The sequence below is a fragment of the Oncorhynchus nerka genome, linkage group LG2 (genome assembly GCF_034236695.1).
Source record: "Oncorhynchus nerka isolate Pitt River linkage group LG2, Oner_Uvic_2.0, whole genome shotgun sequence".
Classification (NCBI taxonomy): domain Eukaryota; kingdom Metazoa; phylum Chordata; class Actinopteri; order Salmoniformes; family Salmonidae; genus Oncorhynchus; species Oncorhynchus nerka.
In genome coordinates this window covers 69,004,221-69,029,274 of record NC_088397.1, presented here as the reverse complement: position 1 = coordinate 69,029,274, position 25,054 = coordinate 69,004,221, and the positions used below count along the sequence as shown (strand labels likewise).

Here is a 25,054-nt window from a genome sequence, read left to right as displayed (position 1 = left end):
TGGACATAAATGATGGACATTATCGAACAAAACAAGAATTTATTGTGGAACTGCGATTCCTGGGAGTGCATTCTGATGAAGATCATCAAAGGTAAGTGAATATTTATAATGCTATTTATGAATAATGTTGACTACCCAACATGGCAGATATTTCTCTGGCTGGTTTGTGCTCTGAGCGCCGTTCTCAGATTATGCTTATTCTGTCAAGTTTTTTTGAAATCTGACACAGCGGTTGCATTAACCTCATGAAACTCTGGGGGCAGTATTTCATTTTTGGATGAAAAACGTTCCCGTTTTAAACAAGATATTTTGTCACGAAAAGATGCTCGACTATGCATATAATTGACAGCTTTGGAAAGAAAACACTCTGACGTTTCCAAAACTGCAAAGATATTGTCTGTGAGTGCCCCAGAACTAATGCTACAGGCGAAACCAAGATGAAATTTCATACAGGAAGTGAGCCAGATTTTTGAGGCGCTGTGTACCAATGTCTCCTTATATGGCTGTGAATGCGCAAGGAGAGAGCCTACACTTTCTGTCGTTTCCCCAAGGTGTTTGCAGCATTGTGACGTATTTGTAGGCATATCATTGGAAAATTGACCATAAGAGACTACATTTACCAGGTGTCCACTGGGTGTCCTCCGTCGAAACTATTGCGCAATCTCCAGGTGCGCACATTTTTTCCATTTTGAACAGAGGAGAAACCAAACTGCCAGGAGTGACTTATCATCGAATAGATATGTGAAAAACACCTTGAGGATTGATTCTAAACAACGTTTGCCATGTTTCTGTCGATATTATGGAGTTAATTTGGAAAAAAAATTGCGTTGTTATGACTGAATTTTCAGGGTTTTTTCTCAGCCAAACGTGAAGAACAAAACGGAGCGATTTCTCCTACACAAATAATATTTTTGGAAAAACTGAACATTTGCTATCTAACTGAGAGTCTCCTCATTGAAAACATCTGAAGTTCTTCAAAGGCAAATGATTTTATTTGAATGCTTTTCTTGTTTTTGTGAAAATGTTGCATGCTGAATGCCAGGCTTAATGGTATGCTAGCTATCAATACCCTTACACAAATGCTTGTTTAGCTATGGTTCAAAAGCATATTTTGAAAATCTGAGATGACAGTGTTGTTAACAAAAGGCTAAGCTTGAGAGCTAATATATTTATTTCATTTCATTTGCGATTTTCATGAATAGTTAACGTTGCATTATGCTAATGAGCTTGCGGGGATAATTACACTCCTGGATACAGGTTTTTTTCGTAGCCAAACGTGATGAACAAAACGGAGCGATTTGTACTACACAAATAATCTTTTTGGAAAAACTGAACATTTGCTATCTAACTGAGAGTCTCATTGAAAACATCTGAAGTTCTTCAAAGGTAAATTATTTTATTTGAATGCTTTTCTTGTTTTTGTGAAAATGTTGCATGCTGATTGCTAGGCTTAATGTTATGCTAGCTATCAATACCCTTACACAAATGCTTGTTTAGCTATGGTTCAAAAGCATATTTTGAAAATCTGAGATGACAGTGTTGTTAACAAAAGGCTAAGCTTGAGAGCTAATATATTTATTTCATTTCATTTGCGATTTTCATGAATAGTTAACGTTGCGTTATGGTAATGAGCTTGAGGCTATAAATAGGATCCTGGATCCGGGTTTGCTCGTCGCAACAGGTTAAGGAGAAGTGTATCTATATTTCCATGTCTAACAATTATATTTTCATCGACATTTATAATGAATATTTCTGTGAATTCATGTGGCTCTCTGCAATATCACTTTTGGAACTACTGTTTTGGAACTACTGAACTTAACACGCCAATGTAAAATAAGATTTTTGGATATAAATATGAACTTTACCAAACAAAACATACATGTATTGTGTAACATGAAGTCCTTTGAGTGTCATCTGATCATCAAAGGTTAATGATTAATTGTATCTCTATTTGTGCTTTTTGTGACTCTTCTCTTTGGCTGGAAAAATGGCTGGGTTTTTCTGTGAGTTGGTGGTAACCTAACATAATCATTTCTGGAGCTTTCGCTGTAAAGCATTTTTTAAATCAGATGCTGTGGCTGGATTAACGAGAATTTATCTTTAAAATGGTGCCTAATACTTTTGAGAAATTTGATGTATGAGATTTCTGTTGATTTGTATTTGGCGCCCTGCAATTTCATTGGCTGTTGGCGAGGGGTTCCGCTAGCCCTAGACAGGTTAGAATAAATTCATGTTAGCAGGCAATATTAAATTAGGGAAATTGTGTCACTTCTCTTGCGTTCATTGCACGTAGAGTCAGGGTATATGCAACAATTTGGGCCGCCTGGCTCGTTGCGAGCTAATTTGCCAGAATTTTACGTAATTATGACATAACATTGAAGGTTATGAAATGTAACAGGAATATTTAGACTTATGGATGCCACTCGTTAGATCAAATATGGAACGTTTTATTTTCGAAATTATAGTTTCCGGATTTGACCATATTAATGACCTAAGGCTCGTATTTCTGTGTGTTATTATGTTATAATTAAGTCTATGATTTGATATTTGATAGTCTGATTGAGCGGTGGTAGGCAGCAGCAGGCTCATAAGCATTAATTCAAACAGCACTTTCGTGCTTTTGCTAGCAGCTCTTCGCAATGCTTCATTCATTGCGCTGTTTATGACTTCAAGCCTATCAACTCCCGAGATTAGGCTGGTGTAACCGAGGTGAGATGGCTAGTTAGTCAGCGGGGTGCGCACTACTAGCGTTTCAAATGTCAATCGCTCTGAGACTTGGAGTAGTTGTTCCGCTTGCTCTGCAAGGGCCACGGCTTTTGTGGAGCGATGGGTAGCAATGCTTCGAGGGTGGCTGTTGTAGATGTGTTCCTGGTTCAAGCCCAGGTAGGGGCGAGGAGAGGGACGGAAGCTATACTGTTACACTGGCAATACTAAAGTGCCAATAAGAACATCCAATAGTCAAAGGTATATGAAATACAAATGGTATAGAGAGAAATAGTCCTATAATTCCTATAATAACTTCAACCTAAAACTTTTTACCTGGGAATATTGAAGACTCATGCTAAAAGGAACCACCAGCTTTCATAAGTTCTCATGTTCTGAGCAAGGGACTTAGACGTTAGCTTTTTTACATGGCACATATTGCACTTTTACTTTCTTCTCCAACACTTTGTTTTTGCATTATTTAAACCAAATTGAACATGTTTCATTATTTATTTGAGGCTAAATTGATTTGATTGATGTATTTTATTAAGTTAAAATAAAAGTGTTCATTTAGTATTGTTGTAATTGTCATTATTACAAATAAATAAAAAAAACATTTAAAAATCGGCCTATTAATCTGTATCGGCTTTTTTTGGTCCTCCAATAATTGGTATCGGTATCGGCGTTGAAAAATCATAATCGGTCGACCTCTAGATTAGACTACTGCAATGCTCTACTTTCCAGCAAACCGGAAAAGCACTAAATAAACTTCAGTTAGTGCTAAACACGGCTGCTAGAATCTTGACTAGAACCAAAAAAATGTATCATATTACTGCAGTGCTAGCCTCTCAACACTGGCTTCCTGTTAAGGCTAGGGCTGATTTCAAGGTTTTACTGTTAAACTTTGCAGTATTACATGGGCTTGCTCCTACCTATCTTTCTTGCCGTACATACCTACATGTACGCTACGGTCACAAGACACAGGCCTCCCTATTGTCCCTAGAATTTCTAAGCAAACAGCTGGAGGCAGGGCTTTCCTATAGAGCTCCATTTCTATGGAATGGTCTGCCTATTCATGTGAGAGACGCAGACTCTGTCTCGACCTTTAAGTCTTTATCCTATATCTATCCTACCCTGCCTTTCTAAGGTCTTCGAAAGCCAAGTCAACAAACAGATTACCGACCATTTCGAATCTCATCATACCTTCTCTGCTATGCAATCTGGTTTCAGAGCTGGTCATGGGTGCACCTCAGCCACGCTCAAGGTCCTAAACGATATCTTAACCGCCATCGATAAGAAACATTACTGTGCAGCCATATTCATTGATCTGGCCAAGGCTTTCGACTCCGTCAATCACCACATCCTCATCGGCAGACTCGACAGCATTGGTTTCTCAAATGATTGCCTCGCCTGGTTCACCAACTACTTCTCTGATAGAGTTCAGTGTGTCAAATCGGAGGGTCTGCTGTCCGGACCTCTGCGGTCTCTATGAGGGTGCCACAGGGTTCAATTCTTGGACCGACTCTCTTCTCTGTATACATCAATGATGTCGCTCTTGCTGCTGGTGAGTCTCTGATCCACCTCTACGCAGACGATACCATTCTGTATACTTCTGGCCCTTCTTTGGACACTGTGTTAACAACCCTCCAGGCAAGCTTTAATGCCATACAACTCTCCTTCCGTGGCCTCCAATTGCTCTTAAATACAAGTAAAACTAAATGCATGCTCTTCAATCGATCGCTGCCTGCACCTGCCCGCCTGTCCAACATCACTACTCTGGACGGCTCTGACTTAGAATACGTGGACAACTACAAATACCTAGGTGTCTGGTTAGACTGTAAACTCTCCTTCCAGACCCACATCAAACATCTCCAATCCAAAGTTAAATCTACAATTGGCTTCCTATTTCGCAACAAAGAATCCTTCACTCATGCTGCCAAACATACCCTTGTAAAACTGACCATCCTACCAATCCTCGACTTCGGCGATGTCATTTACAAAATAGCCTCCAATACCCTACTCAACAAATTGGATGCAGTCTATCACAGTGCCATCCGTTTTGTCACCAAAGCCCCATATACTACCCACCATTGCGACCTGTATGCTCTCGTTGGCTGGCCCTCGCTTCATACTCGTCGCCAAACCCACTGGCTCCATGTCATCTACAAGACCCTGCTAGGTAAAATCCCCCCTTATCTCAGCTTGCTGGTCACCATAGCATCACTCACCTGTAGCATGCGCTCCAGTATGTATATCTCTCTGCTCACCCCCAAAACCAATTCTTTCTTTGGCCGAGGCAGTTCTCTGCTGCCAATGACTGGCACGAACTACAAAAATCTCTGATACTGGAAACACTTATCTCCCTCACTAGCTTTAAGCACCAGCTGTCAGAGCAGCTCACAGATTGTTGCACCTGTACATAGCCCACCTATAATTTAGCCAAAACAACTACCTCTTTCCCTACTGTATTTATTTATTTTATTTATTTATTTATTTTGCTCCTTGGCACCCCATCATTTTTATTTCTACTTTGCACATTCTTCCACTGCAAATCTACTATTCCAGTGTTTTACTTGCTATATTGTATTTACTTTGCCACCGTGGCCTTGTTTTGCCTTTACCACCCTTATCTCACCTCATTTGCTCACATCGTATATAGACTTGTTTCTACTGTATTATTGACTGTATGTTTGTTTTACTCCATGTGTAACTCTGTGTCGTTGTATGTGTCGAACTGCTTTGCTTTATCTTGGCCAGGTCGCAATTGTAAATGAGAACTTGTTCTCAACTTGCATACCTGGTGAAATAAAGGTCAAATAAAATAAAATTGAAGACTCATCTCTTCAGTAGGTCCTATGATTGAGTATATTCTGGTCCAGGGATGTGAAGGTGAACAGAAAGGCACTGGAGCGACGAACCACCCTTGCTGTCTCTGCCTGGCCGGTTCCCCTCTCTCCACAGGGATGCTCTGCCTCTATCCCTATTACGGGGGCTGAGTCACTGGCTTACTGGTGCTCTTCCATGCCGTCCCTAGGAAGTGTGCGTCACTTGAGTGGGTTGAGTCTCTGACGTGATCTTCCTGTCCGGGTTGGCGCCCCCCTCGGGTGCGTGCCGTGGGGGAGATCTTTGTGGGCTATACTCGGCCTTGTCTCAGGGTAGTAAGTTGGTGGTTGAAGATATCCTTCTAGTGTTGTGGGGGCTGTGCTTTGGCAAAGTAGGTGGGGTTATATCCTGCCTGGTTGGCCCTGTAGTCGGACGGGGCAACCGTGTCTCCGGACCCCTCCTGTCTCAGCCTCCAGTAATTATGCTGCAGTAGTTTATGTGTCGGGGGGCTAGGATCAGTCTGTTATATCTGGAGTATTTATCCTGTCTTATCCAGTGTCCTGTGTGAATATAAGTATGCTCCCTCTAATTCTCTCTCTCTCTTTCTCTCTCTCTCTCTTTCTCTTCTCTCGAGGACCTGAGCCCTAGGACCATGCCTCAGACTACCTGGCCTGATGACTCCTTACTGTCCCCAGTCCACCTGGTCGTGCTGCTGCTCCAGTTTCAACTGTTCTGCCTGTGGCTATGGAACCCTGACCTGTTCACCGGACATGCTACCTTGTACCGGACCACCTGTTTTCGACTCTCTCTCTCTACTGCACCTGCTGTCTCTAACTCTGAATGATTGGCTCTGAAAAGCCAACTGACATGTACTCCTGACGTGCTGACCTGTTGCACCCTCTACAACCACTGTGATTATTATTATTTGACCCTGCTGATCATCTATGAACGTTTGAACATCTTGGCCATGTACTGTTATAATCTCCACCTGGCACAGCCAGAAGAGGACTGGCCACCCCTCAGAGCCTGGTTCCTCTCTAGGTTTCTTCCTAGGTTTTGGCCATTCTATGGAGATTTTCCTAGCCACCATGCTTCTACATCGGCATTGCTTGCTGTTTGGAGTTTTAGGGTGGGTTTCTGTATAGCACTTTGTGATCTCAGCTGATGTAAAAAAGGCTTTATAAATACATTTGATTGATTGATTGATTGATTGATTGATTGATTGATTGATTGATTGATTGATTGATTGATTGATTGAGGAGGGGGAATGATTTTCAATTGAGAAAGGAGTGAACTAGAAACTATCATTTTTGACATCTTACCTAAATAAAAGACCGTGTGTCAACGTGTATAAAACATGTAAGTTGAAAACATTGTATGTTATAAGCACTGTCTGTGTGTAACTAGGTCCACAGTCATTTTTGGGGGTAACATAATAATAAAACATAAAAAAAAAAAATTCTAGACAAATTGAATAAACACATTTATGTTTTCACATGTTGAAGCTAAGTTTGGGCCAACTAAAAATGTTAAATTCAACGAACATTTTGACCGAAATGTTTAGTAAACAAACAAAAAATACAGTGGAACTAGTTACTTAATTAATAATATTTAGTTGAAACAACTAGATTTTCTTTTATAGTGTAGGCTAGATTGAACTTTTGCCATATTGCTTATATCGGTCCAATCCTCTCAGATCTCCACACATTTGTAGGGGGTAGGGGATAGCGATTGTTTCTGGACACAGCTCTTGATTTGCAATCTGAAGTGAATGACTGAGGTGGTATCATAACATCTGGGCATGGTGGAGAACACATAGATGAGACAGGTAGAAAGATCTGCTCACCTGGAACTCCTGGTGGAGTCTTAATGAATTTGCCATTAAAATGTTGAATAATGGCTTCACATTTCTCTGTGGACTCCATCCTGAAACAAAGTCAAACATTCAAGTCCATTAGACCCCAGTGTGACCCTTGTTGTTGCTGATATAGCATGTAGGGAAGAGATGGGTCAATTGAACACATTTGTACATTCAGCATCACTCAGCCAGGGGAAATATAGTATTCTTTCTAACAAATACACTGAGTGTACAAAACATTAGGAGCATTAGGACCCATGTCAACCAAACAGTTTGCCAAAAAGCACCTGGAAGCAACTGGATGATCATCAAGACTCTTGGAAGAATGTTCTATGGACAGTTGAGTCAAAAGTATAACATTCTGGACGACATGGGTCCCATTATGACTGGCGAAAACCAAACACTGCATTCCACGGTAAGAACCTCATACCAACGGTCAAGCATGGCGATGGTAGTGTGATGGTTAGCTTCTTCAGGAGATCAATAATCAGAGCAATGAATGAATGAGAGATCTCTTGCATGTTATCATCACAAGCCTGACATTTTTAAAGAGACAGTGTACAATTGTCAATGTAATGCATCTCCTTCGGAAAATTGTAATGTAGAAACCTAATATTCCACAAATGACTTAATAATTTCAATGACAGGTATTTGTATCAACATTTTAGCTTTTATAATAAATTAATGTCTTTACAGTCAGATATTAGTTTCTAGTGCATACCATGTGCTTAAAAAGTGGCTAGAATTCATATAGAACCAATATAGGTTGTATCTCAATGCCATGTGGTGCTCCTAACTTTTTAAAGTTGTGAGGAACAGTGTTACCAATGAAAAATGCTAATTTATAGCCTTGGCTACAAGGATGCACTTCATTCTGTTTAGGACCTCATATTGAAGCTTATAGAGACCCCAACTGATTTACAGAACAATCTTAAAATGATTTACTTTGGTTTAGATACAAGCATCATGAAACCTCTAACACTATACATTCATTTGACTTGGTGAAAATCTGTTTTTTGGACCTAACCATTTTTTCATGTGGTTTCTTCCTTCACTGACTCCATTAAAAAATGACCTCTTCCAAAATATTTGGTCAAATTATTAATTTTGGTTATGATTTCCTAGATACAAGGGTGGCTAAACTTACCCCTTAGGTTCAACTTACCCCTCTCTGTTAATCAGTGGTGTAGGAGTGCCTGGAGAAGTGGGTATATTCTTATTTGGCAAAAAAATGTGTACTGTGCAAGGTTAATATTAGGCCTACCATTGAAATAGATGAATGAGCCTGTCAACTGAGTCAGAAATTCACAGGTTTCTGATTTGTCCTTAATTATTTTGTTTCGCTGTCTATATTACCATCCAACCTTTTTATTCCAGTAAATAACATGTTGGATAAAAAACAGGCCGGACTGAAACAGCAAATTCGTCTGTAAACTCACCAAATGTCGACAAAAACAAAATACGCTAGACAATGTGTGTCGTTTTGTGTCTGTAAAATGAATTATGCGAGAAATGGTGGTGGACACGCTTTTAGGAGCAAACATTGATATAGCAACTATCATATTGAAGTAAATTTAGAGTCACGCGATGACATGTTGTGTGGTACTCCCATTTAGACTCGGGAAAGTATGCAGTTTATTAGGCTACAGATGAAGTATGTTACGATGAATTATTCGGTACATGATCGGAATTTAACCGCAAAATAAATGTTCATGTGTACTACGTCATCACCCATAGGCTTTTACCCACAAGTCAGTTTGATGGAAGCACATCTCTGGTGGGAAAATGCACATTTTATGCTGATGTTAGAATATTCGCATTAAACTCTTTTGGCAATTGGATTGAAACCTAGATAAATTCACAGTTTGTTTTATAGAAAAACAACAAAATTGCACAACAATGCTTAAACCACATCAGGACACCACTTTTGAGATCTGAGAAAAATCTAAGAAATGTCGATTTTTGAGTGTAGTTACCCTTTAATTAAAGTGTGTAGGCACCTAGCACTGTTGCTTGGTGGGCGGTGTTTCTGTAGCTCATTAAACTCTTTTGGCAATTGGATTGAAACCTAGATAAATTCACAGTTTGTTTTATAGAAAAACAACAAAATTGCACAACAATGCTTAAACCACATCAGGACACCACTTTTGAGATCTGAGAAAAATCTAAGAAATTTCGATTTTTGAGTGTAGTTACCCTTTAATTAAAGTGTGTAGGCACCTAGCACTGTTGCTTGGTGGGCGGTGTTTCTGTAGCTCACATGAGATGGAGTTTGTAGAACAAATGGCCACTGGATTGATGCAAATAATCATATCATTCTGCCAGGTAGACTACTTTGTAGCTAGTTAACATTTAATAGCGAAGGTTTTTGGGAAAGCCTTTCTATCTACCAGAAGATGTTTAGGCCTATCATTAGCATCAGCATAATTTTCACTCTCCTCTTCTATTGGTTGTCAAATCATCTTTCTTTCATTGTCTAGCAGCCAAAAGCATTATCCTAGTCATATTAGCAACCCATAATAGTTGTTGCATCTTTAAATCTCTCCTCTTTCAAATTTTCTAATGAATATTTCCATCTCTGTCCATGAAACCGTTCACATGTGCATTTTAGAACAGTGTTTTCCCACAAATTGCATTTTGGAATATTCACGTGTTGGAACATGCATGTGTACTGTAGGCCTAACGCCATGTGCACATTGCTGTGCTTAGAATAAGAAGAAATAATAGTTTATCAAAATGTTAAGCTAAACATTCTGATCTGTTCCATAGGTATTTTTCATTGAAACAACGTATACCTCCACTACACTACTTTGATATGCATCAGGGGGATTAAGAAGTGAGTATACGCAATGCCCAATAAAAAAAGTGGGTACATGCCATATTCCTGCATATACCCTCCACTACACCACTGCTACTATTGTAACATGTAGTTTTAGCTACTAGTTTAACACGTTGCCAAAGATGCTACTGGTGTAGCATGTAGTGTGTACCTGGCGAAGCCAACGCCACGGCTGATCCCGTTGGCATCGCGGAGGATGCGTGTGGAGATGACCTGGCCGAAGGACTTGAGCATGCTCTCCAGCTCCTGCTCGTCCATGGACACAGGCAGGTTGGAGATGTACAGGTTGGTGGGGTCCTGCTCCTGTTGCTGCATAAGGAAAACAGACAGACAGGGTAAATCAGACTCACAGTGTGTAATCACAAACAAAGAGGTTTTACATTCACTGTTTAAATTCTGTTAGATATATTTGTGACGTCATGGTCATGAAAGATATACGATATAACAAATTAGTATTCTCAGTGGTTTATGACTGAATGTGGGTTGTATGTGAGTGCTTTTGTGAGTACAAGAGCACTTTTCACCTCTTAAAAACACATGCAGCTACTAGGAAATGTAAGCATTATAATGCAGGAAAAGTATGTGGAAATGTGGAAGGACTGAAAAAGAGCCCAGACCAGAAGAATGAATAAAAGAGGAATGAGAGAAGATTCCGATTCCAGAGCTCAAAAGTGAAACCTTGTGAGACTATGTAGAAACATACAGGAAACCAGGTGTGAAGTTTAGAGTTAGCACAACAACATGAGCTTGGCAACCGGGTGAGTCGGGGCTGGGCCAAATGCAGGGAGAGGAGGGGAGGAGGGATGGAAGAGGGAGCTTCAACAAACAGGGGAGAGGAGAAAGGCAAGTAATATTCAGGAGGAAGGGCATGAAAAGGGGGAGAATTGAATGATGGGGGAGGAGTGGGTTTGTTCATATGAGTTGTGCTTCTATCTGACAACCTGCTGTAACTGAAGGAGGTAAAGGAGAAAACTAGAGGGGGTGGGAGAGACTAGGGGGAATGAGGAGCATTGAAAAGCAAAGAAAATAGAGGGGGGTACAGTGGGAGAGCAGATAGAGGGAGGAACTACAAAAGCGTCTGACTGTACAGTATTTTCTCCCTGTCTCATGCAAAAGTCTCTCTCTCTCTCCTGATACAGTCTTTCCCACAGTCTCTCTTTCCCTCTCACAAAGGGTTTTACGCAACATTTGAGAGAGCATGAGGAAACAACAACTTGTTATGATATGTGATAGTGAATATCAGGTTACCAGGTTCATGCCCCAGGGAGTAATAGAGAGGATATGAGCTAAGGTTTAGATACAGTGTTTAAAGCTAGCATTTCAGTCAAGTCTAAATTACAGATCAACATACACCTCGTCACCACCAGTCAAAAACACCATCCACACAAGTGACACCACCCCATATGACTGCACTACATCCCGCTGTTCCCTCCATTTCCATCTCCCTCCTTTAGGACAGAAACTGAGCCAAAATATAGGTTCATTCAACAGACCAGTAAGTCCACACTTATCTCTGTTGATTCATAAGCAAAGAGTCAGCTTGATCCTAAGTCAAATAGACAGGAGAGCCGAAGAACACAAACTGTAGCTTCAGTTTGAGGTCTAAAGTATTGCGCTACATAGGGAATAGGGTGCATTTGGGACACACCCTCAGTTTGCACAGTTCAGCAGGAGTTGAGCTGGGTGTTGTACAATGCTTGTCACTTTGTTGATCTGACAATGAGGAATTCCTGGGTGGATTTATGGTACGGAAGCATGTCAACACACAGCATCCTGAAACACTTCTCAATGTCACGTTGTGTTGGCCTGTCCTCACAATAAATAGAAATCTCCTTAAATTAACCAGGATTCAACGTGAGGGAAAGTCTAATTTCTGGGATTTAAACCACATTGGTGGTTAAGGAGACACTTCCTTGTTACACAACTCAGTGGCACTGTGACCAGTCATATAATATAGATAAGACTGACTGATCTATCTAATCCTGTTCTGCGTGCGGGGACAACATCTCTTAAACTGTTCCTCTGATGCTGATATTCAAATTATGTCTGGACCACACCCAAGCACACCACATGTGAAATGGAATCTCTTCATTGCTCTTTCTCTCTTTTTATCCAACTCTCCCTCTCTATTTCTTCTCTCTCCCCTGGTGACACACAACCCCGGAGTCTTGCTCAGTATGCATCTATGGTGACGAGCTGGTGGTGAGTGTGAGCTGACGTCTGTACGCAGAAAGGAAGGCTCTCTAGAAATCAAAGAGCTGTTGATTTATATCACTTTCCATTATTTCCCTGTCCCTCCCCACCAAGCCCAAAGACAGCCCATAAACAGACCCATAAACAGTCACATAAACTGCCCCATAGACACCCCCTTAGGCAGCCCCATAGAAAGCCCACAAGCCAGCCACTAAACAGCCCCATAGTCACCCCCGTAGGCAGCCCTATAGAAAGCCCATAGCCAGCCCAATATCCTGCCCCATAGCCACCCCATAGACAGCCACACAGCCAGCCCCATAGACAGCCCACAAGCCAGCCACTAAACAGCCCCATAGTCGCCCCCGCAGGCAGCCCTATAGAAAGCCCATAGCCAGCCCAATATCCTGCCCCATAGCCATCCCATAGACAGCCACACAGCCAGCCCTATAGCCAGTCCCATAGACAGCACCAAAGCTAGCCCCAAAGCTAGCCCCATAGACACTCCTCTGTAGAGACGACTGACTGGCTGGGAGTTATGATAACGCTCAGCATGGCCCACACTGTTAAAGTATCAACACACTGGAAACATTGTCACGTTCTGACCTTAGTTCCTTTGTTTTGTCTTTGTTTTAGTATGGTCGGAGTGTGAGCTCGGGTGGGCAGTCTATGTTATTTTTCCTATGATTTGGGATTTCTGTGTTTGGCCTGGTATGGTTCTCAATCAGAGGCAGCTGTCAATCGTTGTCCCTGATTGAGAACCATACTTAGGTAGCCTGGTTTCACCTTTGAGTTGTGGATGATTATTTTTCAGTTTCAGTGTTTGCATCATTCGGGACTGTTTCGGGTTTCATTTTGATTCTCTTGGTCTTTTGTATTTTGTATTCATTTTCCATTAAATGACATTATGGATACAAACCACGCTGCATTTTGGTCCACCAATCCTTCCTACTACTCCTCCTCCTCTGAGGAGGAAGAAACCCATTACAAACATGACAACAACATGACCCACATTCAGTGACAGTACGTACAAGGAAATAACCTGACTAATGCAAATATATTTTACTTTAGTGTCTGATTTCAGATTTAGACAGATACTGTTTAAATCAGGGATGAACAAAACAGGGTGGTCATCACTGTGAGTGTCTGTGGTTTTCTCCTTGCCTTTTAATCACAGACTGAGTTATACCTGGGTAACCTAACAACCCATAAGCCCAGCTCAGAAGGCCAGGCCATGATGCAGAGCAGCTCACTGTAGCTCACAGGCCCAAAATGACTTCTAATAGGGCACTCTCCACTGTTTTGGCCACTACCAACTTCTCAGTTACAGTAGCAAGAAAAGGTATGTGAACCCTTTGCAATTATCTGGATTTCTGTATAAATTGGTCATAACAATCTTCATCTAAGTCACAACAACAGACAAACACAATCTGCTTAAACTAATAACTCACAAATTATTGTATATTTCTTATCTATATTGAATACATCATTTAAACATTCACAGTGTAGGTTGGAAAAAGTATGTGAACCCCTAGGCTAATGATTTCTACAAAAGCTAATTGGAGTCAGGTGTCAGCTAACCTGGAGTATAATCATTGAGACGAGATTGGAGATGTTGGTTAGAGCTGCCCTGCCCTATAAAAAACACACAGAATTTGAGTTTGCTATTCACAAGAAGCACTGCCTGATGTGAACCATGCCTCGAACAAAAGAGATCTCAGAAGACGCAAGATTAAGAATTGTTGACTTGTATAAAGCTGGAAAGAGTTAAAAGTATCTCTAAAAGCCTTGACGTTCATCAGTCCACGGTAAGACAAACTGTCTATAAATGGAGAACGTTTAGCACTGTTGCTACTCTCCCTAGGAGTGGCTGTCCTGCAAAGATGACTGCAAGAGCACAGCGCAGATCTCAATGAGGTTAAGAAGAATCTTAGAGTGTCAGCTAAAGACTTCCAGAAATCTCTGGAAGATGCTAATATCTCTGTTGACGAGTCTACACTACGTAAAACACTAAACAAGAATGGTGTTCATGGGTGGACACCACGGAAGAAGCCACTGCTGTCCTAAAAAAACATTGCTGCACGTCTGAACTTCGCAAAAGAACATCTGGATGTTCCACAGCGCTACTGGCAAAATATTCTGTGGACAGAAGAAACTAAAGTTGAGTTGTTTGGAAGGAACACACAACACTATGTGTTGATAAAGTATGGGTATAGCTTTAAAACACTGAAGTGCATTATGGGTAACGCAGTAAGTTAACTTTCGGGTTGTGAATGCAATATTGTGTGATGAGGATGTAGCCGTACGTACTATGAGCAACGCTCTTTTGCTCCAATAGCCCACTATTTTATTTTGTCATTCAGACTACCTCAAATGATGTACAAGTTTTAATAAAAGTGAACTATTTCAGTGGAATTCCAGACTAACTCGTCATTAGCAGCAGATAAGATCCCCAAATGTGGGAATTTCCCCAGAGCATCCGTAAATTGCCCTGGCCCCGGAGCTAGCAAGTGAAGGCTCCCCTGAGCCGTCCTGACTACGGTCTGGAGGCGAGGAAGGAAAGGCAACATACGTGTGGAGAAAGAAAGGCACAGCACACCAACATCAAAACCTCATCCCAACTGTAAAGTATGGTGAAGGGAGCATCATGGTATGGAGCTGCTTTGCTGCCTCAAGGCCTGGGCAGCTTGCTATCATCAATGGAAAAATGAATTCCCAAGTTTATCAAGACATTTTGCAGGAGAATGTAAAGCTATCTGTCCGCCAAATGAAGCTCAACAGAAGTTGGGTGATGCAACGGGACAACGACCCAAAACACAAAAGTAAGTCAACGACAGAATGGCTTCAACAGAAGAAAATACGCCTTCTGGAGTGGCCTAGTAAGAGTCCTGACCTCAACCCGATTGAGATGCTGTGGCAGGACCTCAAGAGAGCGGTTCACACCAAACATCCCAAGAATATTGCTGAACGGAAACAGTTTAGTAAAGAGGAATGGTCCAAAATTCCTCCTGACTGTTGTGCAGGTCTGATTCACAACTACAGAAAATGTTTGGTTGAGGGTATTGCTGCCAAAGTAGGGTCAACCAGCTTTTAAAACCAAGGGTTCACATACTCTTTCCACCCTGCACTGTGCATGTTTACACGGTGTTCAATAAAGACATGCAAACATATAATTGTGTGTGTGTTATTAGTTTAAGCAGACTGTGTTTGTCTATTGTTGTGATTTAGATGAAGATCAAATGTTATAACCAATTAATGCAAGTCCAGGTAATTCCAAAGGGTCACATACTTTCTCTTGCCACTGTATACTGTTTATGTAAGTTAGACTATTGTGTTCTAACTTCTATTACAGTGAGTGTTTGGATACATTATCTGGGTAGCAGGAGGAGTGATTAGATGGACCCTGATTTTCAGTTGCAAGGCCCGTCTTAATTCTGAAGTTAGTGTATTAATTCCTGTGCTGCTCCATCTTCGCTCTGTAGTAGTGAAGTGACTTGGACCCTGTGGCAGGGCCAGGTTGGAGTGATTGTAGTCCTATAGTTTTTTATTTTATTTTTATTTCACCTTTATTTAACCAGGTAGGCTAGTTGAGAACAAGTTCTCATTTGCAACTGCGACCTGGCCAAGATAAAGCATAGCAGTGTGAACAGACAACACAGAGTTACACATGAAGTAAACAATTAGTGCTAGCCCCAGGCCCAGATACAAACCCAGGCAGGCACAGGCCAGCTCATTGTCATTGTCATTGACGGCGGGTGCGGTGGCACCCTTCCCGGGGCCCTCTCAATGTGCCTCTCTGGCCTGAGAGGCACAGAGGGATAAGCTTAATGGGCCCACAACAGTCCCTTTGACTGCAAACACCCACACAAAGAGCTTGGGACAAGGCCCACAGCAGGAGCCGCTTAGCAGGACACACATATTGCTAGTCACACAAAGGAGGAGGGAAAGAGGGAGAGAGTGATGGGTGAAAAGGGGCCAGGGGAGATGTGAGAATAGAGGTGAAGAGGAGAGGAAGAGTCAAGAGAGGGAAGAGGAGAAACAACCAGTTCCATTCCATCTGATAGACTTCCTGTTCTCCTCAGATGCTGTGACCTCTTTACCCTCCCACCCAGCCAACTGCCAGCTAACTAAGATCTTGAGAAGGTGCCAAGAGAACACTTATCACCATTCAGGCCATAACAACATACAGTATAAGAGCTCACCTTTGTAACCACTGGGAATGTTGGAGGGAGTGTGTTTGCATGAACACTGTCTCTCCTTTTTGTAGTTCAATATAGATGCCAACTTGGCAGAACTAACTGTCAATTCCCCATCAAATCAAATAAATTATTTGAATGTTCAGGTTTGCTGAACACTCCCACATAAAATAAATACTACAGTTTATTATAGAATTCTACAGTACTTACTACAGAATTCTATAGTAAACTGTAGTATACTGTAGAATAGTATACTCAACACTGTAGTATCCCTCGATCATGTGTAGTACAATGTTGTAGTATACTGTAGGATACTATAGTAAATACTACAGTAATATCCGAAAAAAAACTGTAGTCAATACTACAGTAATCTCTGCAAAAACACTACCCTTTTTAATTTTTTTATATTTTTTATTTCACCTTCATTTAACCAGGTAGGCTAGTTGAGAACAAGTTCTCATTTGCAACTGCGACCTGGCCAAGATAAAGCATAGTAGTGTGAACAGACAACACAGAGTTACACATGGAGTAAACAATTAACAAGTCAATAACACAGTAGAAAAAAAGAGAGTCTATATACATTGTGTGCAAAAGGAATGAGGAGGTAGGCGAATAATTACAATTTTGCAGATTAACACTGGAGTGATAAATGATCAGATGGTCATGTACAGGTAGAGATATTGGTATGCAAAAGAGCAGAGAAGTAAAATAAATAAAAACAGTATGGGGATGAGGTAGGTAAAAATGGGTGGGCTATTTACCGATAGACTATGTACAGCTGCAGCGATCGGTTAGCTGCTCAGATTGCAGATGTTTGAAGTTGGTGAGGGAGATAAAAGTCTCCAACTTCAGCGATTTTTGCAATTCGTTTCAGTCACACTATAGTAAATACTAAAGTATTTGATTTGCATATACCCTGCCCATTCCCCTATATTGCAATTTGTGCCACCAATATGTGAAAAACCGACATGCAAAGTATAGATCATATATGATGTTCCCTACAAGTTCTAGAAAAGAGCAGAAGCGCTGAACTATCCGTTCAGACCCCAGTCCTACCTACATACAGGTTAGGGTAAATCTGCTCTTTTAGTATTTCTCCAGTAGGTTTCCTGAAGGAGAAAGCCTCCACTTCCAAGTCACAGAAAATAAAACAAAAACACTATAGTAAATACTACAGTAATGTCCGCAAAAACACTACAGTAAATATTAAAGTATACTACAATCCAGAAAACAGTACATTAATTACTATAGTATATACTACAGTTTTCTTATAGTTTTCTTTATACTATAGCTAACTGTAAATACTACAGTATACTACAGTAAATACACTACAATGAATACTACAGTAAAGTCTTTATAGTATACAATAGCATTTTTTTCATATGAGTTTGGCAAAGAAATAAAGAAATTGAGGATGTAAGGAGTCACATTGATGTTGTGATTGAACTCCTAATAGAAACGTTTATAACAGGTCATGTGTGACTGTGAATATATCAAGTGAGTGTGTGGAGTTGATGTAAATGAGTGTGTGTCTTACCTTGGCCATCTGAGCCTGGGCACCACTGGACTTCAGGGAGGTCACTGCTTTCTGGGCCGCTGTCGGACTGTCAAAGTCCACAAAGCCATAGCCTACACAACACATATACACACACATTTTTATATTTGTACAAAATGTTCATGATTGATAAGTAAGATTGTAATTCAAATGGCTGTTAGATTAACTACAGGTGTTTAAAGTCTAAAGACAATCTGTAAAATGTCTAAAGTTTAGTGGATTTATAGATTTATACAGTATATTAGTAGACCTGTAACCAGACTAATACTTTAACATTATATTATATAGCCTAATACCATCAAATATTGTATAATGCAGTTGTGATCGAGTTTGAGTCCATAAATCCATGAGCTTGTTTAAGGAGACACAGTCAACAACACAACACTAGACACTAACACTATCTTTCCAGGTTAAATGTAAGTGGCATCCTTGCCATGAACCAAACAACCTGTTGAACTCTGAACTCTCACCTTTGCACTTGTTGGTGGTTTTGTCCAGGATGGCCTTGGTGGAAACAATCTTCCCATATCTTCAAAACAAAAACACATAAACATGACATCATCAGACCATATGAGGAGGGGGTGACTATCGGACATTTTGTGTATCCTCCCTAACATTTAGACACAAACACTTCCTAATGCTGGGTAATTATGCATGCGCACACACGCACGCACGCACGCACGCACGCACACACACACACACACACACACACAAATCAGACCAATAGGCAAGCAGTACGTAATTTTGAAACGTATAAAAGCCTTGTTTTTCACGTAGTAAAATCCAGGTGAAGACTAACAAATATTATTTACTTTTATCCAGGATTGCAACTTTCACTGGGGATGGGGGGGACATGTCCACATTCTGAAATTGCATTTTTGTCCCCCCCAGTTTAATCATTGAATGTGATACAAAATAAGGCAATGGTGTGCTTTAGGACCATGCAGATGCCTCCGAGCGGTTGGGTAGGCTGACAGGATTGACAGGACTTCTAAAACCAAAGTTGCGCCCCTGCTTTTATCAATACAGAAGCAAATCACTTCTACTGTCCATCAAGTGTGGCTGAATTTCACTCTCACAGGTTAGAGGTCAAATGATACAAAGTATCGTATCAACATGCTCACAATACACGCCACTCTGATTATGGCACGCCACTCTGATGATGATACAAATGTAAAAACAGCCAGGGCTCATGGGACATGAAACAAACAAACAAATGTAACAACTTTGCTTGCTCCCAAACCCAAAAGCACAACTTCAGTTTTGCTGTTCAATGTATTATCTGGGTGAATATTTTTCTAAGGGCACTGGTGCTACCAAATAAAGATTTGAGGTCACACAACAAATATTTATGAACACAGCAAATATTTATGAACACAACAAATATTTATGAACACAGCAAATATTTATGAACACAGCAAATATTTATGAACACATATTTATGAACACAGCAAATATTTATGAACATAGCAAATATTTATGAACACAGCAAATATTTATGAACACAGCAAATATTTATGAACACAGCAAATATTTATGAACATAGGCCTATTCGACCAAAATGGTGGCACTTTAGAGAACTGACTGTCTAATGTGACACAGACTGTCCTGTATAGCAGGAAAAATATAGCAAAACATAATAGAGTTAATTAAGGTGTTGGCTTGACAGTCGCTGAACCCAGGTTTGAATCCCGGTCGGGGCTACCCCCCAAATTTCCTACAATATAAACAAAGAGCAGTAGAATAGGACATTTAAAGGACTTCTTAGTAGTATGCAGTGTAACTTTACAGTACAATGGTATAGGATAGTGAAATAAAATGGATGTCAGAAGTGGGATTCAAACCTACGTGGAGACTGCGGCCTGAACGCAGTGCCTTAGACCGCTCGGCCATCCTGACTTCTGCTAGTCAGAGAGAGAGAGAGGTCCTTCCCTCCACTGTCTCTGTGTAATGCAGTCAGCGAGGGCGGCTGGTGTTCCACAAGCTGGCCCTAACAGAGTACTGGGGTGGAGTGTAAAGTGTAACTGGATCCTTCACCCCTTCCTGTCCCCTCTCTCTTTCTCGACTGTCCTCTGCTCCCACACTCTCTTTCCACCTCTGGGTCCTAAAGCCTGGCCGTTAGCCACACATGAAGTTGCCCCTAAACTCTGACACAGAGTCAGATCTTCTTTCATTCCTCTGTTGGTTAAAACCTCTGACTCCCCATCCCGCATGAGGGAGCGTAATCATCGGCTGACACTAATTAGCATAACGCAACGGACATAAATATTCCTAGAAAATATTCCTATTCATGAAAATCACAAGTTAAATATATTGAGACACAGCTTAGCCTTTTGTTAATCACCCTGTCATCTCAGATTTTCAAAATATGCTTTACAGCCAAATCTAGACAAGCATTTGTGTAAGTTTATCGATAGCCTAGCATAGCATTTTGTCCAGCTAGCAGCAGGTAACTTAGTCACGGAAATCAGAAAAGCAATCAAATTCAATTGTTTACCTTTGATGAGCTTCGGATGTTTTCACTCACGAGACTCCCAGTTAGATAGCCAATGTTCCTTTTTTCCCAAAATATTATTTTTGTAGGTGAAATAGCTCCGTTTGTTCTTCACATTTGGCTGAGAAATCGCCCGGAAATTGCAGTCACCAAAACGCCGGGAAAAAAATCAAAATTAGATCCATAATATCGACAGAAACATGGCAAACGTTGTTTATAATCAATCCTCAAGGTGTTTTTCAAATATTTATTCGATAATATATCCCCCGGGACAATTGGTTTTTCAGTAGGACAGATTGGAATAATGGCTACCTCTGTATTTTATGCGAGAATCACTCTGGGAGCCATCAGGTGACCAGTTGCGCAATGTAGCCGCTTACGGGTATTCTTCAACATAAATGTGTAAAACTATGTCACAATGCTGTAGACACCTTGGGGAATACGGAGAAAAAGTAATCTGGTTGATTACCCATTCACTACTCAATAGGGACGCATTGGAACGCAGCGCTTTCAAAACATGAGGCACTTCCGGATTGGATTTTTCCCAGGCTTTCGCCTGCAATATCAGTTCTGTTATACTCACAGACAATGTTTTTACAGTTTTGGAAAATTTAGAGTGTTTTCTATCCTAAGCTGTCAATTATATGCATATTCTAGCATCTTGTCCTGACAAAATATCCCATTTACTACGGGAACGTTATTTTTCCAAAAATGAAAATACTGCCCCCTAGTCACAAAAGGTTTTAAGGTTACAATTTGAAGTTCGGTAATCGGATTTTAGATTTGTGAATAGGAGGACATTTCTACCTTGAGCCATATGACCACGGCCATACATATACACTCAATGCCCACTAACTTTTTGGTGGGGATGTGCCCTCTTTTGTAATGGAGAGAGAGAGAAATATTTTGTGTTGTCATTAACAAAGTCATGCATCCTGTTGAACAGTTCAAAGGTTGTGTGGCAGTAACTCTCTGACCTTGCTCCTACCTCAACTTCATCAACAGTTGTTGTAAAGTGTGTGTATGTGTGTGTGTGTGTGTGTGTGTGTGTGTGTGTGTGTGTGTGTGTGTGTGTGTGTGTGTGTGTGTGTGTGTGTCGTAGGGAGGGGAGGATGGGGTAGAAGGTCTTAACTCTGACCCACTTACAGGCCTGTGGCATTCTTTACCCAGCATGCCATGCTATTCTTTTCCCAGTCAATTGCATTTCACCTCCAAGGTTCGCTTCTCCGCCAATGCCCCCCACCTCCCCTACTCCAACACATATTACACAAACCCACCCCTCCCTCTCCAACTTGATGTCAATCTCCAGGCTTTACCCTGTTAAGTCCGAGTTTTCTGTTTTAAATAGCAATTAAAATAATTAGAATGCATCCAAACTGTATGCTAAAAACAGAGGCTATGTCTGCATACCAATTCTCTCTCCTTCTTCCCAAAGTGTGCAATTGTCACTTCCCTTCACTGATTTGATAATAAATATGGTGGAAACTCTAACTAGCCCATGGCTCCACCAATCCAATGCTTTAAGATTTGTTGGAAGTAGTGAACAAGTGCACGCTTCAGGAGAAAGGATATATTATTGGGACACACTCAGTGTGTGTCCACATTGTTGCTTCTGTTTCACGCTCCCACACTCCCCAGCACCTAAGCCCCTACCTCCTGTTACCCTCCTGGTGTGGTTTTTCTGGATGTTACACTATTTGTTAGTGAAAGCAAGCCTGCCTTTTTTGACTGTATGTGTTGTGTGTGTGTGTGTGTGTGTGTGTGTGTGTGTGTGTGTGTGTGGGGGGGGGGTTTGGTTTTCTCCTGCTGAGGCTCACCAGTCTGTTTAGAATATACAGCCACAACAACCCTTGTCGCAACACGTGTAGGTTGTATAGCCAATCATAATGCAGCAAAGTCAACCAGTTCTGATCTGAGGGTAGGCTCTTATATAGGTAGCCTGACAGTAATAACTGTAGTCACTTTGTGGCAAAGTAGCACCTATTGAAGAGCTCCAGGTAGAATTCACCTGTGGGCACAGATCTAGGATTGGTTTATCCCGCTCCTAACCACCAGGATGAAAATACTAAACTGATCTTAAATCAGCATCTAGAGGCAACTTCACCCAACCCGTGTAAAAGAAAGTGGGCAAGTAGGAGAAGAAGACCTACGGCTGGCATAGCTTAACCAGGTCCTGGTCTGTAGTCCCGGGGTGAAGACCGCGGATGTACAGGTTAGTTTTACTCAGCTGATCCACTCCCCCGACACTGCTGTTGCTGCTGCTGTTGGTGTTGGGACTGGGGGGTGCCATCTGGTGGCTGGAGGACACATATGATTGCTGTAGAGAGAGAGAGAGAGAGAGAGAGAGAGAGAGAGAGAGAGAGAGAGAGAGAGAGAGAGAGCGAGAGAGATTATGTATCAGAGGTATTCAAATTCAAGCCTGGAAATCCGGACTACTGTGTCCTATGTCTAAATCAGTCCTTGATTAGAAGAAAGATTGAAAATCAGCATTGGAACTGGCTACGAGGTCCTGATTTGAATTTGTCTGTTACTTATCATATATCGGGAAGCGCTGTGTCATGAAGGCACTAAAGCTCCCTTGGGTCTTCTGGTAGACCACGGAGATGATAAACGATTTAGTCATGATTTTGGAATGGAAAAATATTATAAAATGGTGGGAGTGTGAGTTGGAAGATTCTTCTCTTTCTAGCCAGTTAAGAACCTGTGTGGGAGTGTATTCAGTTCAGGTACCTTACATTTTCATAAATTATTCACAGGGTTCTTTGAATTGTTACAGCTGTTACCTTTCAAAAGGACTAAAACTCAAACCACGGTTTTTAGCGAACACGGCTTCAAAATGGAGGCACAAGAGACAGGCGATTGTGTGAGAGAAGCGTAAAACGATATCACACAGCCCTCATGTCAACACTCACCAATACTGCATTCTGAAGTGAACGTGGGGCCTCTTTGCTGTCTAGGTCATATTGGGAAAATGGGCCTCTTTTCTGCTTACTCCATACTGGGCAACTGGTCCTTTTTTCACTATCAAAACTTTCAAAACCGCAGAAGATTCCTCTGCTTTGCACAGCGAAACCCAATGATTCAAAGAACAACATACACCAACAATGAATGTTTCCCTTTTGTTCTTTGTGAGAAGTCATGAGCTGTCTTTTCTCCCATACCACACTCTCTGAGCACTTCAAAACACGATACAAACATCTGGTCGGGCTTACAGTCTTTTATCTCTACTCCAAAACCACAGGTTTAACTCGGTTGTTCAGACATTTCCCTCTCACTCCTCTCTCAGTCAATTGTCTCCTCAACAATACAGCGTTGCTAACTGTTGCTCGACTCCCTGGGGGAAAAAAGTAAACAATTCAAACAATGAGGTCAGCTCAGTCCACAATAGGTCCAAGGTCTGTACGTTCATAAGCACCGCGGTTACATATGTCACAGCAAAGGGGAAATGAGGAGACGAGAGCTCCCAATGATCATTAACAAAATACTATTTGAGAAGAGTTACCCGTCAGCTGAGCCTGGCACAGGACAGCAGCATTCTCTGACCTGCTGTTTATAACAAGTTGCTTAATGCATTTATAACAGCTCTATTCCAGCCTATGAAAACTCTCCCTATAGCACTTCAGCATTCTGGATGGTGCTACAATAGCCTATGGGGAGGATCAGTTATTCAACACACTGAGTCGCTACACACAAACATGGAGCATTGCGGAACAGGCAAAACAGAAGTTTCCCATGAATGAGTCTGGAATAGTTGGACTCAAAAGAAAATGTTTTTGCTTCACTTGAATCCAGTAATTTTTATTTCACAACTGTTGACTGAAATAGTTTTTTTCTCTGACAGTAATAATGGTTTGACTACATTTGGAATGAGTGTTCTTTCATTCATTTGGAGATTTATTGAAGTTGCTTCCCAGGAATATAATAATTTCCAAAACAACTATATTGATGCAATAACACAATTTTAGTGTATCATCATTACACAATGCTTTTAACAGTCTCGCATAAACACTCCTACGACAGCAAATTAACACCAGTGGTATAGAAGCTGAGAGTGTTTGTCATTGTGAAGGAGTTTGTGTGTGTGTGTGTGTGTGTGTGTGTGTGTGTGTATCAATTTGAGTGTTTTAATGCCATTTTTCCTAAATCTACCAGCCACGTGTCATCGTCTGACTTATGAAACATTCCCCAAAGCTCCTCAACCCTGCCAACCTCTCTCCAGTAGCTTATTCCAGGGTGTTGTGTAGAATCCTGCCTACAGTATAGCTCTCTTATAGAGGCCCTCTCCTCTCCTGTTCCCGGCCTGTCTCTCCTGAAGGGGTTCTAATTAAACCAAGCCCAGTGGATGAGCTGCACCAAGGGGACAAAGGGGGAGGTTGAGACGCAGATGGGCGAGTCA

At 41.3% G+C, this 25,054-nt stretch overlaps 1 protein-coding gene and 1 non-coding gene across 2 annotated transcripts in view; one reads left to right on the top strand and one right to left on the bottom strand.

Moving 5' to 3' along the window:
• LOC115140614 (RNA-binding motif, single-stranded-interacting protein 2-like) overlaps window positions 1–25,054 on the bottom strand; it is a 62,739-nt gene that overhangs the window by 20,149 nt on the left and 17,536 nt on the right. The window contains exons 2-6 of the mRNA XM_029678966.2: window positions 22,809–22,975; window positions 18,635–18,693; window positions 18,147–18,238; window positions 10,375–10,532; window positions 7,373–7,452 (exon numbers count right to left, since the gene is read on the bottom strand). Of these exons, the coding sequence (XP_029534826.1) occupies window positions 7,373–7,452; window positions 10,375–10,532; window positions 18,147–18,238; window positions 18,635–18,693; window positions 22,809–22,975 (556 nt within the window). The remainder of the gene's footprint in view (window positions 1–7,372; window positions 7,453–10,374; window positions 10,533–18,146; window positions 18,239–18,634; window positions 18,694–22,808; window positions 22,976–25,054) is intronic.
• LOC115146409 (U7 small nuclear RNA) lies at window positions 17,680–17,736 on the top strand. The gene has a single exon (XR_003866145.1). It is a non-coding gene; the product is annotated as a U7 small nuclear RNA (small nuclear RNA).